This window comes from Anabrus simplex, chromosome 8 (genome assembly GCF_040414725.1).
Source record: "Anabrus simplex isolate iqAnaSimp1 chromosome 8, ASM4041472v1, whole genome shotgun sequence".
Taxonomy (NCBI): Eukaryota; Metazoa; Arthropoda; class Insecta; order Orthoptera; family Tettigoniidae; genus Anabrus; species Anabrus simplex.
The window spans coordinates 96,714,799-96,729,373 of NC_090272.1; the positions used below are offsets into that span (position 1 = coordinate 96,714,799).

A 14,575-nucleotide genomic window follows, 5' to 3' on the forward strand; every position below is an offset into this window, starting at 1 on the left:
CATCCATCCATCCATCCATCCATCCATCCATCCATCCATCCATCCATCCATCCATCCATCCATCCATCCATCCATCCATCCATCCATCCATCCATCCATCCATCCATCCATCCATCCATCCATCCATCCATCCATCCATCCATCCATCCATCCATCCATCCATCCATCCATCCATCCATCCATCCATCCATCCATCCATCCATCCATCCATCCATCCATCCATCCATCCATCCATCCATCCATCCATCCATCCATCCATCCATCCATCCATCCATCCATCCATCCATCCATCCATCCATCCATCCATCCATCCATCCATCCATCCATCCATCCATCCATCCATCCATCCATCCATCCATCCATCCATCCATCCATCCATCCATCCATCCATCCATCCATCCATCCATCCATCCATCCATCCATCCATCCATCCATCCATCCATCCATCCATCCATCCATCCATCCATCCATCCATCCATCCATCCATCCATCCATCCATCCATCCATCCATCCATCCATCCATCCATCCATCCATCCATCCATCCATCCATCCATCCATCCATCCATCCATCCATCCATCCATCCATCCATCCATCCATCCATCCATCCATCCATCCATCCATCCATCCATCCATCCATCCATCCATCCATCCATCCATCCATCCATCCATCCATCCATCCATCCATCCATCCATCCATCCATCCATCCATCCATCCATCCATCCATCCATCCATCCATCCATCCATCCATCCATCCATCCATCCATCCATCCATCCATCCATCCATCCATCCATCCATCCATCCATCCATCCATCCATCCATCCATCCATCCATCCATCCATCCATCCATCCATCCATCCATCCATCCATCCATCCATCCATCCATCCATCCATCCATCCATCCATCCATCCATCCATCCATCCATCCATCCATCCATCCATCCATCCATCCATCCATCCATCCATCCACCCACCCACCCACCCATCCACCCATCCACCCATCCACCCATCCATCCACCCACCCACCCACAGATGTTGCTCATATATGCGACACCAGTTCATATCTCTAATTTCAAGGTCTTTCATTATCTGTTTTTCCCAAACATCACGAGGTCTTCCTCTTGGTCTCTTCCCAGGAACATTGTGGTCGAAGTATGTTTGAGGAGTCCTGAAATATTGTAATATTTATGCAATAATTTCTTCACTTCATGTTTAGTCCTGTAGTCAGTATTCAATAATTTGGAATATATCTATATATTTGCTATGTCTTAGTGTTGCATGCCAAATGACAGATGCTAAATATGCTAAATACAGTAGTAGTATTTTGTGAAATTAAAACTGTACAGCTATGTTGTCAGGAAACAGAAGTAGAACATTCTTTATGATGGAACCATCTTTAAAAAAAGTCTTTTAATGCATAGAATGCCTTAAGAATCTATACAAGGAATACTTCTTATGAACTTAGAAAAGCTTTCAGAAGCTTTATACCAGAGAAAAATCCAAGCTTTGAAGTTTCTTAAAGGTATTCTCTCAGTACGAACAGGAATATTGTATTGAAGTACAATTGTTGCTTTTACTGTATTTTACTCAGACAAGTTTCTCAATCTTTTACAATTTTCAAAATCTCTGGTTTTCAATCAAACCACCAATTATACAAATTACTGTAATACAGGCTCTATAAGAAACTACTGTGAGCTTGTTTGTTCTCAATAACTTCTATAGGGCTGCTATTTGAGCACTTTCTTCATTTCTCTTTTTTCTTCTGTTTTCAACAATGCTATACAGGAGCTTCTTGCTTTTGCCTTGCCCTGTTTTGTTAACAAGATCTTCGGATTTCTGTTTCTCAACATCAACTATTCTTTTGACTTACAATTTTTTTCTGTAAAACTATATGTTATCCTCAATTTCACTCGTATTTCCTCACACTCTGGCATGGTACAAAGCTCCTATTGCACCATTTTTAGCTTTTACAGCAGCATTTACATCACCATTCCACCATGTTATTTCTTTGGATTTTCTTATTTGTCTCTGTCATCCATACTCCCTCTCCCCCTGTGGGTGAGGGTGGTAGAATACATCCACAGTATCCCGCCTGTTGTATGAGGTGACTAAAAGGTGCCTTAGGGATTCTTATCTTGGAATGTGAGTTGGTGACCACAGGGCCCTTAGGTGAGTCCTGGCATTGCTTCCACTTACTTCTGCCAGGCTCCTCGCTTTCATCTATCCTATCTGACCTCCCTTGGTCAACACCGCTCTTTTCCAACATGGATGGATATTAGGTTTACGAGGCCTAGGGAGTCTTACATTTTCATGTCTTCCATGGTCCTTGTCTTTCTTCGGTCGATACCTTCATCTAAGTACTGGACCTCTTCCATTTTTTCCCCTCTGATTAATGTTAATAGAGGAAGGTTGACCAGGTGTACTTCTTCTTACAGCAGTAACCACCACCACCACCACCACATACTCTCTCAGCTGCCTTTCCCATTGTTCCCACAACATTTCCTTTGCCCTTCATTCAGAAAGTATCCAAGTTTTTATTTTGGTGTTCTTTTGTTGTGAACTTTAGGAGGCCTTTTTTTGTGATATGCAACTAATAGCCTGTGGTCTCTATCCAGACTTTTACTAGGGATTACTTTGACATCCCTTATACACTTCAAAACTTCTTGGTCGGCAAGTACGTAATCAATCACACTTATTTACAGTCTCACTAATGGTAAAAATACCTAGTCATACCATAAGTTCTGTCCCCCATACCAAGGCAGCAAGCAGCTAGAAGAAATGCATGTTATTCATTATTGACTACACACGGTACTCTTATACCATACAGAAATTTTGCAACATATCCACCCTTTGCTGTGACACTTCTTCAAGCAGTCTGTATATCTCTGTGAGCACCACTTCTAGTGGTTTTGAGCCTGCTGCCTTCAACAAATCTGCTTTTATGGACTTGATACTTTTATTAGGATTAAAGCAGGATTTCACCTCTAAAATATTCCACAAGAGATAGTCCAGTGGATAAACGTCAGAGCTTCGACAAGTGATGTTGAACTTTGGCACACTGCCAGTGATGTGTCGACATGGTCTTGTGTGAAAGCACTGAATTCTGCTGAAGTGTTTACTTGCAAGCAAGGTGGTGCTTAAGGTCTTCACATCCCTTTCCAGAATGTGGCATTAGTAGTTGGTGGCATGAGTTTTCACATCTCTTTTGCACAAATGCAGTGATGTGTCACCCTCACATGACACTATCACTGATGCTAGGTGGTGACCTAGTGACATCCTGAGAGCTGCAAGCATTACATGTAATCATTCTTGTTGTTCAGTTTTTCTACCAAGGTAAAAACTTTCACATCTATGAAGAGAATTTGGCAATGACTGGCATACGAATGTTTCTCAATTAGTCTTTTGACTCTTTGGTTCTTTAAAGCCACAGTCAGTCACTGTCCTGTACTTCTGGAGTACACTCCACATCAATCCTTTTTTTTTTTTTTTAACGAAACACATCATTTGTGGCAAGTTTTTCACTTTGTGTGGAATAATTCTTTGCTAGCAGAGCAGATTGCTTCTAATTCTCTCAGTAACAACTTTGATGGTTACTGGTGTCTTTGTTTCATGTGATGAACCACTTTCAGCCCCATCATTGGCAAAGCAAATCTCGTATCATTTAAAGGTTTGATACACCAATTTCTTTGTTATTTACAGCAGTTGTAACAATTCAAAAAAAATCCCCACTGGAGTCTTGATACACTTGTATTATGTTTTATACTTTTTAAGAGGAACAAGGATGCATTATGTATATTTTTCATTAGATTCCTCCTTACATTCCTTGCCAGTGGTCATCATGGCTTGTTTACATTCATCACAGATAGCTCTTCATTCATTTATCTAATTCCATGGTCTATAAAGCAATTCATATAGTCAAGGAAAGGTACCTTGAACCTCATAGTTGGTCATGGCACAGTTACAACATCCTCTGAGTAGTGACAAGAAAGCAATATTAAGGAAACCAATGACAGAATTACATCGTATTTGGCAATCTATGGGTTAACAATCGAGTCAAAAGAGGAAGGTATGATAGGTATATAGACTTTTTTCCTGAATACTGGGTCTTCCTTTAGATAGTGTAAGGGCTGAAAGCCTGTTATAAATTCACTGCTGTAGTTGCTGCCTTGAAGAGTCATGAAAAAATCCTCAGTTCCCTTAAACTGGAGGTTGGATTTGCAAAACTTCTTGGCACATTAAACAGGGTTTAAATTACTGCTCGCTTCTGCTTGGGATGAGGGTTGAAATACTTGTTAACGTACCTGTTAGTGTTCAACGATTTTGAGCTTTTAAGTCTCCTTCCCAGAAGATGTTAGAATAGAGGCTTATTTTATTTTGTGGGATACCCATCTCAATCCAAAGATCAAATAATAAAAGAAATTTACATTTCAACATAGGTACTCATGTTATCAGAAAACCACATACTACATGACCACCTTAGCGGAGAAGATACCTACAATATCAGTCAGCTATCATGCATCTGCTTTTTGAGAGGAAAAGGGAGGTACTATATATATGGCAGAGGATACGAGTTGAAGAAGTAACAACAGAAGGCATGGCCATTTCATTCAGCAATACTTTGCATCAAAAACAATACACTTGATGCATTCCATAATTAATTACATTAATACTATATGACTAGACAAAATACATCAGGTATATTACAAAGATGAGAGTTATGGAATCTGAGAAATATATGGAAAGCAGTAAACAATTTTGTATCAGTCAATCATTCGTGTTACTGGTGAAAATAACCAAAATTACAAGCTATGATTTAAATATTTGTTTTGTTATTTAGTTACAAGTATCATAATCCTTACTTTGACACTGAAGAGGTAGAGATGATCAGAGGAATAGCTTACGAGGATTTCTTCTCCCTCTGGGCTAAAGCATAATGATGTGATGCGATAGGATCGTTTCTCGAAGTTGGGGACAGTGAATGAGCAGAGAGGCCTCATGGCTGCTCCAGTGTCAATTCCCCCTGAAGACAAGAAGTTACTCTCATACAGGCTGGAAGGAGTACAACTACAAAAGACAGGGACTTGCATTTAATGCTACAACTCAAAATTCTTGAGTGACAACTCACATAATTCTAGAATAATCATACAAGAGTTTAGGTCTTAGTACTGATAGGAGAAGGATGAACTATTGTGTGTGTACTTGTGTATATCTAACGTGTTCTTCTGCATATTCGAGTTTAAAAATTGAGATGAGAGATATATATGGGGAATAAAGAAAGTGAATTTGATTGAAACTAACATACTTTTCAAATGTTTCAAATATTTCCTCCATTATTCAAAGACAAGCTAAGTCATGTTGAGAAGTAAATTCTTAGGAAAAAATACACTGCATTTCTCACACCATACATCTAGCACATATTATACTGAAATTCTAGACAGTCTAAAATTGAGTTATTCCATCTAGTTTATTAGGCCTCGGCCAGGCAGCAAAGGCAAGCTTGGTTCTCCAGGAAAGACATGGTTTCGAATTTTTACATTTATTTTAATTTTAAGAAACATGATTTCCACATCCTGGACGTTCACTCAACCTACACCAAAATAAACACCAGGTTACATAATTCCTGAGAGCAAAGGCAGCTGAGCATAGTGCTAACTACTCTAATCCACCAAATACAGAGGTTACGGATGGCAGAAGCTTTTACCTTCTGCCCCTCCAAAGGACTTCATGGCCTGTATGGAGATGACTTTGCTTTGCTCATTAGGCTATGGATACCCAAGGATCATGTAATATTGTATTCACCTACCTACCTTTCATCCAGATAAGGGAAGATTGCTAGACTTTGTGCTGTGTCTGAATATACTATTCCAAGATATATGCAGGAGTCATTTTCCTCTCTTAAAGCCAAACCAAACTGAAGATTTGTGATGTATGTGATGGCAAGATATACGTAAGTAAATACGGTAATCAGACACAAGATATTGTTTCAAATGAATTTTGAAAATTTAATGAACAATAGAAGGCGAACTTCATAATCAGGTATTCTAGTCAACAATTAATTGTTTATCTATAAGAATATCAATGGACAATAACTGCTAGTAGCGCGTGGGTATAAAGACTCAAATCTGATTGTGCTGTTTTATATTGTCCAAAATTAACGATCTTGCTTACAACTGGTTCTGAATTTTAAAAAAAATCACAGCTTTGTCCGTAGTACAGACAGTAACTGTTGCCAACTGTTAGATGCATGCGCATATTCAAATTTGAGTTCATAGTAGCGATCATCACAGTTGCCGACTACTAATGTGTTGTTCCTACAAGGTTTTCAAACTGTTGGGAACCATCAGCAAACCGCTGAACAGTTTCTAATCCTGGATGAAAACTCTTTGTCAGCGAGTCAGAATATGCACACGCATACCCAGCGTCATTTATGCTTGTTTCATAACTGACCTGAGAATTACTTCACGGCCATGATTAGTTGCTCAAGTAACATACGAAAAAAAAGTAAAATTTATCAAATATAAATATAACCCCACTTCTGTATTTATGTCTAAGTATATATTTCACTCAACTAATACTATTTAGTCATTCGCATTGTTATCTGACAACGTTCATCCATTTTTAAACAAATAAAATCGTAATTAATTTCTGAAGCTCACACAATACACAACACGTTGGTTCAAAACAGCTGACGTCTACAACCACTTCCGTTCGTAGTGGAAATTAGCTCGTCATGTTTCAAACTAGCTGCCAACCGCGCATGCACATACGAATGATAAATCGAACTATCACGGATTTGTTCTGCAAATTAAATTTGTGGAAAGTTGTTTTCTAGCTATCCATAAAATGAGAATACGGAAGGCATTTAATATCTTCCCTCAATGTTCAATTGATTATCTAAAGTTTAGATAAGCAATCATCCAAAAACTAGTTAGTGGGACCTAAAACCAGTGACTCTATTAATGGGCAATCATTGTTAGAATTTAGAAAAAATTTAAATTTTCAAAAGAGGAATTCAATACATACTTACAGAGTAATAAAGTTATACACTACCACCAACCAGTATTTATCTTTTTTTCTTCTCCCTTCTCTGTTTTACCTATAGGTGCCAACCTTTGAAGTGTGTTATCAGTAATTTTTCTCTCTCTCTTTCCCTCTCTCTCTGTGCTGATGACCTATATGTTAGGCCCCTTTAAACAACAAGCATCATCTTCCCACTCCTGCCCCTATAAATTTTTTGAGTCAAATCTAAAACTTACTCCTCCCTTCTCAATAGTGACACTTCCTTTGCCCTTCCTGACAGCAATCTATTCTAAAGTATATTATGTTTTTGTTTGTCATCAGTCCATAGACTGGTTTGATACAGCTCTCCATGCAAACCTATCCTGTTCTAACCTTTTCATTTCTACATAACAACTAAATCTTATATCTGCTCCAATTTGCTTATCATATTCGTACCTTGGTCTACCCTTACCATTCTTACCACCTACACTTCCCTCAAAAACCAATTGTACAAGTCCTGGATGTCTTAAGATGTGCCCTATCATTCTATCTCTTCTTCTGGTCAAATTTAGTCAAATCGATCTTCTCTCACCCATTCGATTCAGTATCTCTGTATGTGATTCTACCTACCCACATTTCAAAAGTTTCTATTCTCCTTCTTTCTGAGCAGTATCCATCTTGCTGATGATGACTACTCGTGTAGTCCCCACCCGGAGATCCGAACGCGTGACTATTTTACCTCGGCAATATTTTATCCAGGAGGAAGCCATCATAAGTACATCATTCATACACGGAGAGCTGCATGTCCTCAGGAGTGAGTTAGAGCTGTAGTTTCCTGTTGCTTTCAGCCATGTAACAATACCAACACAGCTAAGCCATGTTAAATATTATTACAAGACCATATGAGTCAATCATATAGACTGCCGCCCTTGCAACTCCTGAAAGGCTTTTGATGAACCATTCTTTAGTCTGGTCTCTCGACCGAAACCATCCGATATGATTGCACCTACAGCTTAGTTCAATGGGACATGCAAGCCTCCCCACCACGGCAAGGTCACATGGTTCACAGGGGAGAAAGTATATCATATTACACAATAAAATTTGCACATTTGTGATAAAACATTCTTTGTAGCTTGTTTCGCACCAATCAGCTGCTTTTCAGTGTAGGTTTTCTTGAAGCATCCTTCCTCCTGTGATGGCATTTTTGTCTTCTGAACCATAAGTGATTCCAATGTAGCTATGCTTAATGTAGCCCTGAATTGTCTGAACTTTTTTTCTATCAGCACTGAAAACTCGTGCTGTGGGAAAGTTGCTGTCAGGTACACTTAATAAATCAAATACAAAAATTACTTTAAAGGTTTTACAGTGGAGAAGAGCAATGAATTTTACAATGCTAACGGGTAGCAAAAGTCTGATGATGATGATGCTTGTAGTTTAAGGGAACCGGGTAGTGTAGATTAGCCAATAATGCAAGTGTTCAATAAAAGCTGCTGCTTCTTGTTTCATATAGGCAGACTAAGGACCAAGATATTCAATTATTATGTGTTTTGGGTGGGTTTGATATTTGCCCAGTAATTGCACACCCTCCGGCTGTGTTGTTCTTTCCTCCCCTTTGTCCAGAGTTTACCTGTCTTCCTTCTTGGTGGTTTGTCCTGGAACCTCTTTTAAGCATCCTCCTGAGAGATCTCCGGTCATTTAAGTTTCTTTCTGTACCGTCCATGATTTTTCCACAGTATTTGTAGAGCCCTTTTGAATTCATTCCCTTCCTTGACTGGTCCTAATATCTTCTTCAATATGTTTCTCTTTTGGATTTCAAGCTTGTCCGTGAGTCCCTTCCTGTTGAATATTAGACATTCTGAAGCATATAAAAGCTTTGTTATTAGATAAGCAAGACAACTAGAAACTTGAGATTTACAGAAGTTGTCAGCAACATCCATGGCTATGTTCTGATAGTGAATTATAGAAATTTAAAACATATTTGAAAAAATAATGAACATTTGTAAAGTTTTTTGATTACTTTCATTTTGCTTTGCAATTTCTGGTCTGTAAGCATCCGTAAGTGCACAAAACTTCAACTTGATTTACATGTGGTTCCTGAGAAAAAGGTGCAAATACATCTAGTACCATCCAATAATGATAAGTATCGTTGCCAACTCACAAGCAGTGAAATGAGGACGGTTGAGCAGTAATGCTTGAAAGGATTGGATATTTTTCCTTCTTTCCTTTCTTTCGTAGAATTTTTAATACATGATAATGTCACTTTTCCATAATAATTTCACTTTTGGCCATAATGTCGTAATCATGAGGTGAAATCTGTAATAATTATGGATAATCTGTAATAGTTGGCACCTCTGTTTACCTGTCTTTCTTATCCTATACTTGTTACAGCAAGACAAAGTATGTCAAGATGAAAAAAGGTCTCCTGATGAATTTGGGAAACAGAAATGAACTTATTGAAGAGCTGAGAAGAAATGGATGCACAAATGGAATTTTTTAGGACAGAGCCAATCTACACAAGGACAGTGGTGTATGAAGATGTAGAAGTTGTCCTTGTCCTTTTCTGTTTCCCTGTGTTTTCTTATCTCCTTTTCCCTGATAAAGCCCCGACTTACGATGAACAGATAGGAAATCCAACTAGAAGATCAACTTTTACACCATAGAATCCTGCTGAACAAACAATCAACTTTTAGGGCACATTTCAATAAAGCTTAAATCACATGAAGTTCTTCAGTCCATTGCTATTGCATGCAGGCCGTCACGAGAAGTACTTCGCATTATATACTACGAGGGCTATTTCTTTTTCAAGGTCCGATTGGTCACGAAATGAAACAGCAGTACAAATTTGACACTTTTCTATTAGTAACACTTACTGATACATCACAGCTATTTTTCAACATAGTCGCCTCGCAGATTGAGACATTTGTCTTAGCGTGGTACCAACTTGTCAATGTCCTCTATAGAACGTCGCCGCCTGCGCCTGTAACCATCTTTGTACGCCGGTCTGCAGCGCCTCGTCGATGTCAAAACGCTGTCCTCCTAGCCAGCCAGCGTTTCATGTGAGCAAAGAGGTGAAAATCTGATGGAGCCAGGTCCGGACTGTATGCTGGGTGATCGAAAATGTCCCACTGGAAACGCTGCAGGAGGTTCGTGGTGGCAGCTGCAGTGTGCGGCCGAGTATTGTCGTGGAGGAGGACAATGCCTGATGACAACATCCCTCTCCGCTTATACTGAATTGCCCGTCGTAGACGTTGAATAGTCGCACAGTATGCGGCTGCAGTGATGGTGGAACCACGTTCCATGAATTCCACCAACAGAACTCCTTTCCGGTCCCAGAACACAGTAGCCATACACTTTCTGTTGGAGAATGTTCGCTTGAATTTCTTTGGCTTACTCGGGGAGTGCGAATGCATCCACTGTTTGGATTGCTCTTTTGTTTCTTCCGTTTCAAAATGAACCCATGTCTTGTCCCCTGTGACAATTTTGTTCAAAAACTCCGGTCCTTCATCATGGTAGCACTGAAGAAACGCTAAAGCGGCGCCCATTTGCTGTGTTTTGTGATGGTCAGACAGCATCTTCGGAACCCATCTCGCACAAAGTTTGCGGTACTGAAGTGTCTCACTCACAATTGTGTAGAGAGCTGACCTGGAAATTTCAGGAAACGAAGCACTCAACATAGAAATTGTGAACCGACGATTTTCTCGAATTGCCTGATCCACACGCTGAACAAGATCATCGGTTGACACACGCTTCCTTCCCTGGCCACCTGCATCATGGACGTCTGTACGCCCTGCTGTAAAGTTCCTGCACCATTGTCGCACTTAGCTGTCGCTCATGCACGTTTCACCATACGCACGACTTATTCGGCGATGAATTTCGGCTGCATTGCACCCCTCAGCCTGAAGAAATCGAATTACACCGCGCACTTCACACTTGGCGGGCGAAGCGATCGTTGTAGCCACGTTTACGAGCGCGCTGCACGTTCACTACTGACGGGACTGAGGTGAGGCGCATAACGGTCATTTCAGAGACGTTGCGCAACACATCTGCGCAGCGGTTCATCATATATCCGTGGGCGTTTGACTGTCGCGACCTATCGGACCTCGAAAAAAAAAAAAAAAAAAAGTGAGACACTTCAGTACCGCAAACATTGTGTGAGATGGGTTCCGAAGATGCTGTCTGACCGTCACAAAACACAGCAAATGGGCGCCGCTTTAGCGTTTCTTCAGTGCTACCATGATGAAGGACCGGATTTTTTGAACAAAATTGTCACAGGGGACGAGACATGGGTTCATTTTGAAACGGAAGAAACAAAAGAGCAATCCAAACAGTGGATGCATTTGCACTCCCCGAGTAAGCCAAAGAAATTCAAGCGAACATTCTCCAACAGAAAGTGTATGGCTACTGTGTTCTGGGACCGGAAAGGAGTTCTGTTGGTGGAATTCATGGAACGTGGTTCCATCATCACTGCAGCCGCATACTGTGCGACTATTCAACGTCTACGACGGGCAATTCAGTATAAGCGGAGAGGGATGTTGTCATCAGGCATTGTCCTCCTCCATGACAATGCTCGGCTGCACACTGCAGCTGCCACCACGAACCTCCTGCAGCGTTTCCAGTGGGACATTTTCGATCACCCAGCATACAGTCCGGACCTGGCTCCATCAGATTTTCACCTTTTTGCTCACATGAAACGCTGGCTAGGAGGACAGCATTTTGACACCGACGAGCGCTGCAGACCAGCGTACAAAGATGGTTACAGGCGCAGGCGGCGACGTTCTATCAAGAGGGCATTGACAAGTTGGTACCACGCTACGACAAATGTCTCAATCTGCGAGGCGACTATGTTGAAAAATAGCTGTGATGTATCAGTAAGTGTTACTAATAGAAAAGTGTCAAATTTGTACTGCTGTTTCATATTTCGTGACCAATCGGACCTTGAAGAAAAAAAAAAAGCCCTCGTACTATTCCAAATACCTTCAGATTTTCCTTCCAAATGTCTAGTCTCCTTTGTACTTCCTTTTCTCCCCTACCCCAAATAACCACATCATCTGCAAATACCAAAGCATTCACTTCATCACTACTGAAACTCTGGTTTACACGTTTTACGATTTCGTCCATCAATATAATAATAATAATAATAGTAATAATAATAATAATAATAATAATAATAATAATACCCGTGTGGGGATTTACCGGTTACCTCCATCGGGCGCGTCCCATTGGAATTGGGGAAGCTCGCTGGCTCTGCCGCCAGCAGAGTCAGAGGGTAGTAGGGAAATAAAATACCACCGTGAAAAAAAAAATGGTCCCTTGCCAGGGTTACGGCGAAGACTGGTAAATGACCAGAAGCCAGAAAACATCTTGAGGCAACCTCTAGGGCTAACAACCCTAGTTGTAAAAGGATGGGTACCCGTCCAAACCAAAGTCAAGTCAAAAAGCATGATGGCACAACATTTCAAGAAATATACCCCAGGGGGTAAATCTTCGGATAAATCCCTCGTCGTGAACGCCACGGCGCACGAGTCTCGTTCGGATTCTGGGGGAGACTCGACATCATGCAAGAGACGAGTCGGAGCGTCTCGGTGTACCCCGAAGAGTCAAAAACTCAGGCCAAAATCTAAAACCTTTCTAGCAACTTTCAACATAAATTCACTTACACAAACTGGCAAGCTGAAAACCCTCACCAAAGCTCTTCACGAAAATCAGATATCCATAATGGCCCTACAGGAAACAAGGTACCCAGATGAAGAGATTTTTGAATCCGAAGGCTACCGATTTTTCAAGAGCAAAGCGCAAAGAGGAATCCTCAATGGAGCTGTGATGCTTGGAACCGCGTTTGCTGTTAGAACCAAGATCCTTAAATCGGTTGCAAATTTCGAACCTGTGAATGACAGATTGTCCATACTCAAAATTAAATGCGCGAACAAAACCTACGCCCTAGTTAACGCACATGCTCCTACAAACGATAAGAACAAGTCTGATCCAGACGAAGTTGATAATTTCTGGGACCTACTGGATGAAAAATTAAACAAAATCCCCAAACACCATGTCAAGCTTCTTTTGGGTGACTTCAATGCCCAACTAGGTCGTGAACAGAAGTACAAGAGAGTTATAGGAAATTACCCTGCTCACAAAAGAACCAATCCCAACGGCAAAAGACTGGTGTCCATTTGCGACAATCACAACCTGCAGGTCATGTCGACTCAGATTTTCCTTCCAAATGCCTAGTCTCCTTTGTACTTCCTTTTCTCCCCTACCCCAAATAACCACATCATCTGCAAATACCAAAGCATTCACTTCATCACTACTGAAACTCTGGTTTACACGTTTTACGATTTCGTCCATCAATATAATAATAATAATAATAATAATAATAATAATAATAATAGTAATAATAATAATAATAATAATAATAATAATAATAATAATAATAATAATAATAATACCCGTGTGGGGATTTACCGGTTACCTCCATCGGGCGCGTCCCATTGGAATTGGGGAAGCTCGCTGGCTCTGCCGCCAGCAGAGTCAGAGGGTAGTAGGGAAATAAAATACCACCGTGAAAAAAAAAATGGTCCCTTGCCAGGGTTACGGCGAAGACTGGTAAATGACCAGAAGCCAGAAAACATCTTGAGGCAACCTCTAGGGCTAACAACCCTAGTTGTAAAAGGATGGGTACCCGTCCAAACCAAAGTCAAGTCAAAAAACATGATGGCACAACATTTCAAGCAATATACCCCAGGGGGTAAATCTTCGGATAAATCCCTCGTCGTGAACGCCACGGCGCACGAGTCTCGTTCGGATTCTGGGGGAGACTCGACATCATGCAAGAGACGAGTCGGAGCGTCTCGGTGTACCCCGAAGAGTCAAAAACTCAGGCCAAAATCTAAAACCTTTCTAGCAACTTTTGACATAAATTCACTTACACAAACTGGCAAGCTGAAAACCCTCACCAAAGCTCTTCACGAAAATCAGATATCCATAATGGCCCTACAGGAAACAAGGTACCCAGATGAAGAGATTTTTGAATCCGAAGGCTACCGATTTTTCAAGAGCAAAGCGCAAAGAGGAATCCTCAATGGAGCTGTGATGCTTGGAACCGCGTTTGCTGTTAGAACCAAGAACCTTAAATCGGTTGCAAATTTCGAACCTGTGAATGACAGATTGTCCATACTCACAATTAAATGCGCGAACAAAACCTACGCCCTAGTTAACGCACATGCTCCTACAAACGATAAGAACAAGTCTGATCCAGACGAAGTTGATAATTTCTGGGACCTACTGGATGAAAAATTAAACAAAATCCCCAAACACCATGTCAAGCTTCTTTTGGGTGACTTCAATGCCCAACTAGGTCGTGAACAGAAGTACAAGAGAGTTATAGGAAATTACCCTGCTCACAAAAGAACCAATCCCAACGGCAAAAGACTGGTGTCCATTTGCGACAATCACAACCTGCAGGTCATGTCGACTCAGATTTTCCTTCCAAATGTCTAGTCTCCTTTGTACTTCCTTTTCTCCCCTACCCCAAATAACCACATCATCTGCAAATACCAAAGCATTCACTTCATCACT

The 14,575-nt window shown here is 40.8% G+C and overlaps 1 protein-coding gene across 2 annotated transcripts in view; it reads right to left on the bottom strand.

Moving 5' to 3' along the window:
- LOC136878853 (DDB1- and CUL4-associated factor 6) overlaps positions 1-14,575 on the bottom strand; it is a 213,665-nt gene that overhangs the window by 99,656 nt on the left and 99,434 nt on the right. For both annotated transcript variants that reach the window (XM_067152392.2, XM_067152391.2), the window contains exon 6: positions 4,861-5,021. In XM_067152392.2, the coding sequence (XP_067008493.1) occupies positions 4,861-5,021 (161 nt within the window). The remainder of the gene's footprint in view (positions 1-4,860; positions 5,022-14,575) is intronic.